The 12677-nt window shown below is 36.5% G+C and overlaps 1 protein-coding gene across 2 annotated transcripts in view; it reads right to left on the bottom strand.

The window, feature by feature from the left end:
- Positions 1–12677, bottom strand: part of FAM174A (family with sequence similarity 174 member A) — a gene marked incomplete at its 3' end in the record, with an annotated part of 35140 nt that overhangs the window by 4059 nt on the left and 18404 nt on the right. The window contains exon 2 of one of the 2 annotated variants that reach the window (XM_082650486.1): positions 8855–8989. In XM_082650486.1, the coding sequence (XP_082506612.1) occupies positions 8855–8989 (135 nt within the window). Of the gene's footprint in view, positions 1–8850; positions 8990–12677 lie in introns of those variants that run through there. The other variant, XM_082650487.1, reaches the window with a different exon arrangement.

Raw genomic sequence — 12677 nt, 5'->3', positions numbered from 1 at the left:
TGATTACTCATCGGTTTTTCTATCTGAGAGAGCTAAAACGTCCTACACAATTGTTAAAGAATTGATATTTGGTTTTCAGTTTTATAATTCCTTTGCACAAAATGTTTCAGTAACCAAACAAAAGAAATTACCTCTAATATACAAAATTAGGATATCAATAGCAAATTCAAGAGAAGTCATATTAACTAAACTGCTTGAGCTATTTTTTTTCCACATACCTACAAATTTTCCCAATTTGACTGTATTAACCTCAATGCTTAAATCTAGTGGTAAGGATGGTTAACTCCTCAATATCCATTCAACCCCAGATAATAATTCTGAACTAATCATGGTACTTCCATTTTTCTTGCAAGTGTTTAGTTTAGGAACGATCACATAACCAATGATATGAAAAACAAAAACAAAACTCTGTTAAACAGAGTTTCTGGGGAAACTATTCTCATTCCTAAGAAGGAGACACAAGATAGCTGGTCCCTAACTTCCACTGAAAATTACTATTCTGGGCATGATTATAGGAACTGCTGGCACCATCCTATTATTGGCCTCAGAATGAAGCCCGCACTTGAAGATGGTCAGAGTCAAAGGGATCATAAAGAACAGAAGCCAAGAGCCCTGATGTACTGTGCCTGGAGTTGGCCCTACCTGTTATATCTTATTACATGAAATAATAAACTTCCTTCAGGAAATTTAGGTTAAACCATATACTAGCAGTTTCATATGGTTCAATCTAATGCAAAGAAAGTTAAAAATAAGTACTCCAAATTCTAGCCATCAACAATTACTATTAAAATTTTTATGTACTAAAAGCCACATTAAAAATACCCCTCTCAGAAAGAGCTGACTACAAAAGGATAGTTTTATACTGTGATGAAATTTTAAGCAAGGAAATTAATTTACCTCTCTGGAAATGACTTGCTTCCCGTTATTTTGTGGATAGAATTTGGAAAATGAAGATGAACTAATTTTAGAAAGCACTTAAACAATGAAAGAACCATCAGTAAGACATGATCCAACAAGAATCACCAGCAGTTATACTGTAGACTAATATGATTCTGCACTGCAGTTGGCAAGGCAGGCAAATAATAATATTTATATTCCTAATTTTGGGGGTCCCATTTGAAAAATGAACAATAGCGAGTGCTTGTACAGAAGACAGAATGAACAGACTTTAGAATTATTCTTTTTATGGGTATAAATCAAATAAATATTTGAAAAATGAAATGAGATTTCATCAGGAAGAGAAGCCTAGATTACTTAAACTCTCTGAGCCTCAGTTTTCCTATCTTTTCCTCTGCAGAGCACAGGCTCCGGATGCGCAGGCTCAGTGGCCTGGCCCATGGGCCCAGCCGCTCCGCGGCATGTGGGATCTTCCCGGACCGGGGCACGAACCCGTGTCCACTGCATCGGCAGGCGGACTCTCAACCACTGCGCCATCAGGGAAGCCCTAAAGCTTTTTTTTTTTTTTTTTTTTGCGGTACGCGGGTCTCTCACTGTTGTGGCCTCTCCCATTGCGGAGCACAGGCTCCGGACACGCAGGCTCAGCGGCCATGGCTCACGAGCCCAGCCGCTCCGTGGCGTGTGGGATCTTCCCAGACCGGGGCATGAACCCGTGTCCCCTTCATCGGCAGGCGGACTCTCAACCACTGCGCCACCTGGGAAGCCCCAGTTTTCCTATCTTTAAAGTGAGAGCAATAGAAACTACCCTGCAAGATGGTCTTGATGATTTCATTGTTAAGGAGCCTAGCACAGTGTCTGGTACATCCTGCACTAAGGCAGGTATTTACTATCAAGTGATTATTATAATTACACCTATTATAGTTCTGCTACCCCACTCTGTCCAGGTTTCCCCCTGGCTCAGTGATAGGACCCCTGCCTGATTTTATCCCTCTAAAGACATTCTCTCTACCACTGTCATACATTCCTTTGCTTTTTTCTACCATTTATGTGACTGCTCTGGGAAGCCCTTCCTGAAAATCCTTTCAGGGCCTACGAAGACCTTGTGATACACTCTCCATATAAGTATTGATTTTTCCCTTTTATTGAGAGCAACAAATGGCATTAACCATGATTATCAGCTGTTATTAAAGTGAGTTACAATAGGATCTATACAGATAGTCCCCAACTTATGATGGTTTGACTTAACAATTTTTTTTGACTTTATCATGGTGTGAAAATAATATGCATTCAGTTGAAACCATACTTCAAATTTTGAATTAGATCTTTTCTCAGGCTAGTATTATCTTTCCTCTTTTGTGATGCGGGGCAGTGGCAGGGAACCATGGTTCCCAATCAGCCATGTGATCACGAGGGTAAACAAATGATACACTTAAAACCATTTTGTCCTCATACAACCAATCTGTTTTTCACTTTCAGGGTGGTACTCAATAAATTACATGAGATATTCAACACTTTATTATAAAACAGGCTTTGTGTTAGATGATTTTGCCCAACTATAGGCTGATATAAGTGCTCTGAGCACATTTAAGGTAGGCCAGGCTAAGCTATGATGTTCAGTTAAGTTTGGTTTATTAAATGCATTTCCGACTTACGATATCATCAATTTACACTGGCTTTATCAGGACATATCCCCATTGTAAGTTGAGGAAGATCTGTGCATCTTTCCCACAAGATAAATTTGAAATGTTGAATAAATTGATGGCATAATGCATGTTTAATATCTAATACCAACATTGGAAGATCAGAGAAAGTCCTGCCATTGAATCTACTTCAAATGAAGTAATAGAATTTGGACTGTATATCTCAACAGAAAATAATCTCTAAGTTACAGAAGGTAATAGGAATACAAACACACCTCTATCCACACTTCTCTGAAACTTCTGTCCATTACTAGAAAAGAAATGAGTCTACCTTCCTCAAAGTGAGAGACAGAAAAAGAGGTCGATGTGTGCATAGACCTTGAAAAAAAATCACAGTAGAGATCTAAAATCAGTGTAGGTGTTATTTAATGCTGTTTGAAGAAGAAAATAAAAGGGGAATAGAAAAACTGGTCTTTGCTTCTTGGCACCCTGAAATATCCATCTTATTGCTCATTTTAAAAGGTGCAAAAGTAGGTCGGGCTTAGAGAAGAGCATTACCTCTGGTTTTAGCAAGGTCAAAAAACAATAATTGGGAATCCTAAGTCTAGCTCAGACTTCTTTGTTCTGTATTTCTGGCCTATGTATGTATATCTATTGTTAACAACATGAGGCTGGGCATTTTGTCCATTTTTGTTCACCACTGTATCCCCAGAGCTTAGTAGAGTGCCTGGGGATACATGGCAGATAGTCTATCATTGCTCTTAGTGAAAAAATGAATCCATCCAATTTGCTATGTCCTCTGGGATATCATAGGCACCTCCAATATTCATGGTTAAAACTGACCTCACACCCTTTGATAATAATCCCACTCCTATAAATTTACCCTGAGCATACACCTCTAATAATATAAAAATATGTATGTGCAGGTTTATTCATTGCAGTATAATTTGTAATTGCAAAATCATTGAAAACTACCTAAACATCAGAGCATAGGCAACTGATTCAATAAATCATGATACATACACAACGTGGAGTACTATGTAGCTGTGAAAAATAAAATCTCTATGAACTTATGTGGCATGACTTACAAGAGATACTATTAAGTGCAACCAAAAAATATAAAAGAATATACACTATATGCTACCTCTTGTGTAAGAAAGAAGAGAAACATAAGAAATAACATATTCCAACCAACTTTCATCAAAAGAACCACAGGAGGACAAACCAGAAAATAATGAAGTTGATTATCTACAATGGGTGAGATGGGAAGAATGGAGTGGAAGGGATATGAGGGAGTGCTACTTCTCTGAGTGTGCCAGAGAGTGAGTGGGTGTATATTCTTAAAATTTTTTGGTATAGTTTTTACTTTTGGAAGCATGTTAGTGTTTTTCATATTTTAAAAAAAAACAATAAAAATGGGAAGGACAGAATAAATCTAAAACAGAAGCAAGGAAATGACTTAAATTATATTTCAAATGACTATTACAACCACATAGAAGAGGGGAGAAAAAAAAGAACTAAGCCAAATTATTTACTGTATCTGACTACCCTCAGTCCTGGGCAGGATGAGGCTCTGAGGAGAAAACTGCAAACAAATCCTAAACTCTTCTTGGTAGATTTGTTTATTGTAGTGCTCTAGGCAAAGCAATTCTGAAACTATATTAGTTTTATTATAAGATTGAGCAAAGAAGTAAACATATTGATGTTGCTGGGAGCCAGGATGTTGCTGGGAGACATTCTTAACACAATGAACAAGAAAAATGCCACTATGGAAAAGGAAGAAGGCAAGACAGAACCCAGTGGGGATGGACTGGAATGGTAGAATGGGAGGTGTGAAGTAATAATATCTAAAGTATGCACATATATGCAAATATGCATGTATAAGTGTGCACGAGTGTGTGTGTGTGTGTGTGCGTGCGCATGTGTGCTTATGTATACATTTCATAAGCTTGTCTGCTGACAGGGCCAAGAAGCAAGGACGCCCAGTAACAAAGAGCTCACCTAGTACCCAAAGGAACTAAGCCTCCTTGGAGAAATGGTTGATTCCATGGCTGTAGCAGGGTAGGTACAAAATGAGCCTGGAACACCTTGTTAGGCCAAAATGTAAGGAAGTGCTTAAAAAAAAAAGGGAGCAAATCACAAGTGCACAGAAGCCAGCTTGAAGAGGCTCCCACTGGCAAGTACATCAGTGAATTATAAACCTTTGAAAAAAGAGAAAATCATGATTCCATAATGTCAATAAGTAGATAGATAGGTAAGTAGATAGATAAGATAGATAGATAGTTAGATAGGCACACGGATAGGTAGAAAAAGAAGAAATGAGGGTAAGCTCTTGCTTACAGTACAGTGTCAATGCTGAATGGTAAATATGGAGGAAATGTTGTGGTTGGAAAATCATTATTTTGCAACTAACATAGTGAAGATTAGATTAGGCAAGAATCATGACAAATGGGTACTAAACCTAGGGGGAAATGTTGATGATAAGCAAAATATTTTCATGATTTTAAAATGTCTATTTATTAGTTGCAAAGGGGAAAAAAACAGTGCATACTAGAGAAATTAGACAAAACCTTGAAGAGGTACATCACAATTACCACTGCTACTGAAGGACAGATGGACACTATGTGTCTCCAGATACAATATCCTGAGAAGGATGTAGAAAGATCTATGTAGTATTTCCACCAAGAATGCATACTCTGAATCTAATTATAAGGAAATACCGGAACATCACTTAAATATAAAATGAGAGGGATGCAATCTTCCATATCTATATTATGTGAGGAAAGAGAGAACACAAGAGAACAAATAAAGTAAAATGTTAAGGAAAGGTGATTCTAGATAAAAAGTTTAGGATACTCTTTGTACTATTTTTATTCCTATAACTTTTCTGTAGATTTGAAATTATTCCCAGACAGAAAGTTTTTTCTTTTTAAGTAATGTATGAACATATGCTCTTTGAAGAAAAAAAAATCAAATAACATAGAAGTATATAGAAGGAAAAGTAAAAATGAAAATGAACTGTCAACCCCCCAATCTCACCTCTTCCCCACTAGAAGCTAAGCTTCACAAAGTCAGGATTTAAAAAATTTGTCTTTTCTATTCTGTTGCTTTAATGTGTTCCAAGCACCTAGACTAGTGCCAGGCATTAAATAGTTGCTGTATAAACTAGTTGCTACATCATTCATTTATTGGATGAATGAATGAATGAATAGGTAAGTACACTTAACAGTGTGCTGTTCTCCTTACTTAATCTAGACATATGTACGTTAAAGTTTATTCTAAGTTTTTTAAGTAAATGGTATCATAATACTAAAAATTTCAAGCTGATTTCACTATCAATTATCACTGATAATTATCATTATCATTACTCCCAAAACTGCTTCTCCATTATTACCATTTCTCTCTCTTTCACCCCCCAAACACAATACCTAAATCTTGTTGATAATACCTTTCAAAGCCTCTTGAATAATTCACTCCTCTCTACTTCTCTTGCTATCACCTAGCACAGGCCACCCCATGTACGTGTACCATCTAACGGGTCTTCTTCCTGGTCACCTTACTCCTTATCTTACTCTTCTCCAATTTATGCACAGTAATCTTCGAACTATAGCTTTGATTGTTTTCCCTGTCTTAAAATTTTCCAAGTGTCTCTTTGTAACCTGTAGAATAATTTCGAACTGATTAACATGGATCACAGCCTGCCTTCTGATTCTTTGTTCTGCCTTACCCTCTTCCTTTTGCATTCAAAGCTCAAAAATCATTCATCCACCCATTCATTTATTTCACACATATTAATATAGCATATATTTAACTTCTTTGAGTTTCTTGAATACACTATACTATACTCTTTTGCTTCTGGTACTTTGTGACTGCAGTTCTGTCTCCAACTCCTGCCCCTGTATCCACCTTTCATTTAGCTAATTTTTACTCATGTCTCAAGTCTCAGTTTACATGTCACTTCCAAGAGGCTTTTCTGGACCATGTGTTTTTGGTTAAGTGTTCTGTGCCCCCACTATTGGTTCTCACACCACCCTATTTTTATTCTTTCTCTGTTTATGTAACTCTGATTAATGTCTAGCTGCCTAATGGAATGCAAGATTCATGAGAAGCAGGGCATAAGAGAGGGATAAATATGGGAGAAAGGTCTGTGATGAAGCAAAATACAGAATAAAAGATGGATACAGGTAACTATATCTCATGGAAACTGTCCCCTTCTTTATGCCCCTCCTACCTTCCCTAGTTCTGTCCCTCTTCATCACTCCTAGGCCACTTTCCCCCCTACTACAACACAGATCTCGTTATCTGATTACATATATTTCAGTCAAGCGGCATCAATAGTTCTCCAATGATAGCAGGGCACTACCAAACTCCTTAAAAGACTACAAAATTCTTCCCGGCTTCCCTGGTGGCGCAGTGGTTGAGAGTCTGCCTGCCGATGCAGGGGACACAGGTTCGTGCCCTGGTCCGGGAAGATCCCACATGCCGTGGAGCGGCTGGGCCCGTGAGCCACGGCCACTGAGCCTGTGCGTCCGGAGCCTGTGCTCTGCAACAGGAGAGGCCACAACAGTGAGAGGCCCGCATACCGCAAAAAAAAAAAAAAAAAAAAAAAAAAAATTCTTCCTATTTTGCTAAAAAAAAAAAGACCTTGCCCATCCCCATGACTTGTCACAGCTGATCCCCAGGTATAACACCTTTCATGTATAAATACATGTGCACACACAACAGGCTGCATTCCAGACATTTTCTGCTGCTTACATTCTGAACAACTATCATTTTTCACAACTACTAAGCTCTGGGTGGTTGCTTCTGACTGTCAAGCACACTTAAAATAGACAAACTGGGCTTCAAATTCAGTTCCTCTTTGGAAACAACCCCGACTTCCTAAGTCAACAGCTTCCTTTTTTGTGTTCCCTTTCTGTGTGTGTACAGAAGAGGTACCTCGTATGCATTTAGCTTTTTAAAATACTACAAATACCACACTCTTTAAATACTATAAAAACTTTGCTGAAAATTAAAGGAAAATAATTATATAAAAAGTGAGACTTCACCCCCCATCCTCCTCAATGAGCACCTTCTGTAGGGTGAGCCCAAGATGAGAGAAATGGTGAGGTGTTCCCTCAGTCAGTCTCAGTTCCCAACTGTATTTCACAATTACTGTCATTCTAGTGTGTAAAGATTAGTATCTATTACACACAGTGGCTCCTAAATGCATGCAAGCAACTTCATCAGGTTCACACCTAAAGAAGCAGTCAACAACTGGCAATATTAGACTTAATGGGCATTGTACAATACTTTATAGGCAATTTAAGGTCTTTCAGGGGGTATATTTGAATGTTCTAAATAAACTTTAGAATATTCTAAATAAAAACATTTTTATGTATTCTATTCATGTTTATTTTCACTAAGAGACTGAATCCCTAATGAACAAATACAGTTGTTTTGTTCATGTTTATATATCAGGTCTCTAATACTATTTTATGGCATTTCATGAATGTATTTTTATTAAATGAATGAATTACCAGCAACTAAAAGCTCATATGTATTTGATTTAATAGCCCAATTTTTGTTGAGTCTTTTTTTTAACCCCCAGATTTCTGTACTCTTTCTATATGCACCTGATTCTGGACTCCAGTTTTCCTTCATCCAACTAATTTCCTCCTCTATTTCAACATGTCTTTCCCTATTGAGTGGAACCTTTATTGCCTCCTTTCCTCATTCTATTTGCATTGAAACTAGTCTATATCCATATAACTTTGTTTATCCAAACCTTTTAGGAAAGGTCTTAACACTCAGTGAGAATAGATCTGAGAATAGACGTTATAGCCACACTGTCAGACCACTGACGATTAGTCCCACAATTCTGCAAAAAACACTGTTTACAAATAGAATAACCCAGACTAAAACCAAAATATTTTCAGAATGCAAAAAGAAAATCAAGTTTACTAATCTCCCTCCCTCCCTCCCTCCCTCCCTCTCTCCCTCTCTCCCTCTCTCCCTCTCTCTCTCTCTCTCACACACACACACACACACACACACACACACACAGAATTATTATTATGCAGCAGTTAAAAGGACCAAGCTCTTCAAGGAGATTTACAATAATGATTTCTTTGGGGGATGATATTCTATTGTTTACATCTCTTTTAGCAAAGCAATGCGAATGTGAGCTATTTGTTGGGTATCACAAAGAACTTCATTAAATAGAACTGAAAATAATCATTTAGGATACAAACTGTTAAATGAAATTCTACTTTATTTTTTCAGTTTACTTGTCAAAGTACCTCTTGACTCATGGAATTAAACTGCTCAACACTTACCTTCGAGGATGATTGACATCAAACAATGTGTTATCATCATCCTCATCATCTTGTTCTAAAGGTGTCAATTCCATGTTTTCTATGTTAGTGTCCAAAACTCCGTATCTCCTAGTCTTTCGGTTTCTTCTTCTCATCCTATTAAATAGAACATTAATGAATAAAAATTATTTGAATATGGTAATACATGATCTTTATACTTACTTGTAAACTAAAAATAAATTATCCCAGTTTCTGACATTGGAGGCATTCAATATCAGAATGGTTACATTTCAGAAACGAAACCAATTTACCACCTAGGATTATCAATTAAACAAAAGCTACTCCTGTATGTTTGTGTGCCATCACCATTTCTTCTGTCTGACATACCTTCTTCTCTTTCTGTCAACGTATAATGTTGACAGATAATTCCTCAAGTCTTAGTTCTGGTACAATATTTTTACTGAAGGCTTATGTTCCAGCCTTTTCCCCATCTCCTCCATGCCTTACCACTGTGCAGCGTTAGGTACTTTCTGCCCCACTATGAAACTGTATGTATATATGCACTCAAATTCTAGACTGTGTAGCGTACACTCCTGGCTGCATATCAGAATCACCTAGGGTATTTTAAAAAGCTCCTTACTCGGGCCGTATCGCCATACAATTAAATTATAATTTCCAGGGATAGGAACTAGACATCAATAGCTTATTAACGTTCTACAAGTGTCTCCAATGTACTGAAAGCCACTATCCTAGATCAATGGTTCTTGAAGTGTGGTTCTCTGGATCAGCAGAATCACAGTCATCTAGGGGCTTATTAGAAATGCAAATCCTCATGCCCACCCGGACCTAGTGAGTAAGAAACTTTGAATTTGGGGCCCAGAAACCAGTGTTTGAACAACCACTCCTTGTGAGTTTGATGCAAACTAAAGTTTGAGAACTACTGCTCTAGAGGAGAGAAAATATTTTAATATTTAACTATTATCTGTATATATATGAAGGCGTCTCATGATTTAGAACCCCGCTGTCTCCTTCTCTCTCAAATAACTTGTCTTTTCCTTCTAATTATTTAGAAGTTTGCATTTATGTGTGCTGCGTATGTATTTATTTGAGTGTTTATTTGCCTGTCTCTCCCACTAAGTTGCATGAGGGGAGAAGCCATGCCTATCATGTTCAGCACTGTATTACTACTTTGTAGTACAGTGTCTGATTAAGATTCTCCTTAAATATTTGTTGAGGGTCTGAGTGACATCATATTCTAGTTCAGTGATCCAAATCTGACCCTGAAATCAATGCCTATATCACCTCCAACGTAACAACCTCAACTCTATACACAGAAAAATGTTTCTATACAGAAAAATACAGAAAAATGTTTCACACAAGTATCTATGGGAGTTTAAAAACAAAACAGAAGATAGCAAGTAATAACAAATAAGTTTACTTAAATTCTGATTCACTTTGTGTGAGGTAATAAGTGTGATAAGAAATACTACAACTATAGCACCAAGTATAGAGCAATACGAGCCTCTGTAAAAATCATAGTGGGGACCCCTAGGAGACCAACTGTCCCGTGTGTGTATATATATTTGAGCCTTACTAAGAAATATTTGAGTCTTACTAAGCATCAGGCATTGTGCTAGCTTCTGGGTATAAAGTACCTGGCTGAGTGATCAAAATTTACAAAATATTACTAACTTTAGGTAAAAACCAAGATAATTTCCACTAATTACTGCCTAAAAATCTATTCTATGTGCCCACCCAAAGATGGTAGAAAAGGAAACCGAGGTTTAAGTATAGTATTTAGAGCTACAAATATAACCAGTGAAAGAGTTAATACTAATAACTGGCAAAAATGAGGTAGAACTGGTGATGGTATGAAGTATAAGCCTGTCTTTATATAGTGAAAAATTACATGTGTTTAGTTGTTAAATTTACAAGTATATATATGTGTGCATGTTTCTATGCATTGAATATGTGTGTATGCTGATAAACATACACATCCACACACACCTTATGTAGACCAGAAATCTAAACTTTTTTCTGTAAAGGATCAGGCAGTAAATATTTTAGGCACTGTACATCACATATGGTCTCTGTCACACATTCATCTTAACTTCTTCAGTTATTATTTTGATTTTTTTACAACGCTTTAAAAATGTAAGACACATTCTTGGCTCATAGGCCTTAGAAAAACAGGTCAGCAGACTGGATATGGCCTATGGGTCAGTTTGCCAATCTCTGATTTAGACTTATGAAAGTAATTCACAGAAGAACTAAGAACAGAAATGATAGAAGTACTGACACTGGAAGTAGGAATAGAAAGGTACAGGGGAATTATAATTCACTATTGGTCTTTTTGAACCACGTGATTTAATAACATTTGCACGCATTGCTTTGATTTTAAAAAGTGAATACATAAGAATGAGTGAAGCCACTTGGTAGCTTAAGTTAAGAATATTCAGAGTCATAATTTCTTCTCTTCCCTTTTGCCAGTCTGTTGCTCAACTTTCTAAACCATATGGCTTCCAAACATTCTGGCATTTTCAGTCATGTGATATTATTTTTGGAAATAAACTAGATTCTTTCAAGTCACATATTACATATCAAATAGTCAATATGTTAATAACCAGGTCATTGTCAGTCACAGGATACCTTGCCAAGTCTTTAAAAAGGAAATGATATGAACATAGAGTTTAAGGACTTTTGACATCTCAGCTGACACTCTTCTCCACTTTCCAAGGTCATCATCATACCTTGAATGATTTTCCAATCTTTCAATGAGTGGCTAATCTAATCTGCCCAATAACACTGTTTTCTCTTTCTGTTTAAACATTTGACTGCATTGGTGTGAGCACTTTATCATTTATTTCAGCTTCTACTGTCTTTTAACGTGTATATAAATACCACTTTCTGAATCCAAACTCTTTAATAAGAACCTACTTCATATGCAAAGACTGTGTACTCTCAGGCACCAAATAAATAGGGGAATGCAGTTCAGTTAAAATGAATGTGGTATTTTAGTAAACGTCACTAATTCATACAAGAATAAGTCAAATAAAAAACTATATATTGTTAAATAGAATTTAAGCTTGAAATGCAACTTCCCTAAGAATGTCTTTCCTAAGTCCAAGGATATAGGCGGTGATGGCTGCATGGTCATGACAGCTTTATGGCCATAAAAACATCAAATATAATAAAACACATCCATATGCAGTGATTTTTCTCAGGGAAAGCCAGAAACACTTATAAAGCTTTAAAATTATTGGGCTGATTCAATGAACCGCCTACTTAAAATACTAATAAATATGAAGTGAAAAATACAATACACATAAAAATATACTGAAACTTTAAGTAAAAAGGCTACTTCCATTTTTTAATATGCAGTGTACATTATTTTTAAACAAAAGAGAGGAGGATTTAAAATTCATGCAATTCTAACAGCTATGGCTCTTATCCTACAAATTAATGTTTTCATTAAGCTCATGATGCCCAATTTGTCCAAGTATGTTAATAACTACATACATATAATCATAGATATGCACAGTTTTCTACCAGACATAGTAAACGCATAACTGCAACATGAAAAAATATTTTGTTGGCTCTTCAGTTAACAAAAAAATTGGGACTTTATCTATAAATGTGTAGAGAGGAAAATATGGACGCCTAAGAAGGCAAAAGAAAATAGCAATATGGTTTATTATTATATTGAATTATATTCATTCATCACATGGCAATCACAGGTAAATGATCTTGATTAGATACCTTCCAGGTATTCAAGTTATTATTCAAATAGCTATCTAAAATAGATGCAGATTCCTCTATGTTCCATTATACTCAGGTCGGTAAG

The sequence above is a fragment of the Grampus griseus genome (genome assembly GCF_964374135.1).
Source record: "Grampus griseus genome assembly, chromosome: 3".
In the NCBI taxonomy this organism is placed as follows: Eukaryota; Metazoa; Chordata; class Mammalia; order Artiodactyla; family Delphinidae; genus Grampus; species Grampus griseus.
Note: the sequence above shows the minus strand (reverse complement) of the source record. Positions and strands in the feature narration are given on the sequence as shown.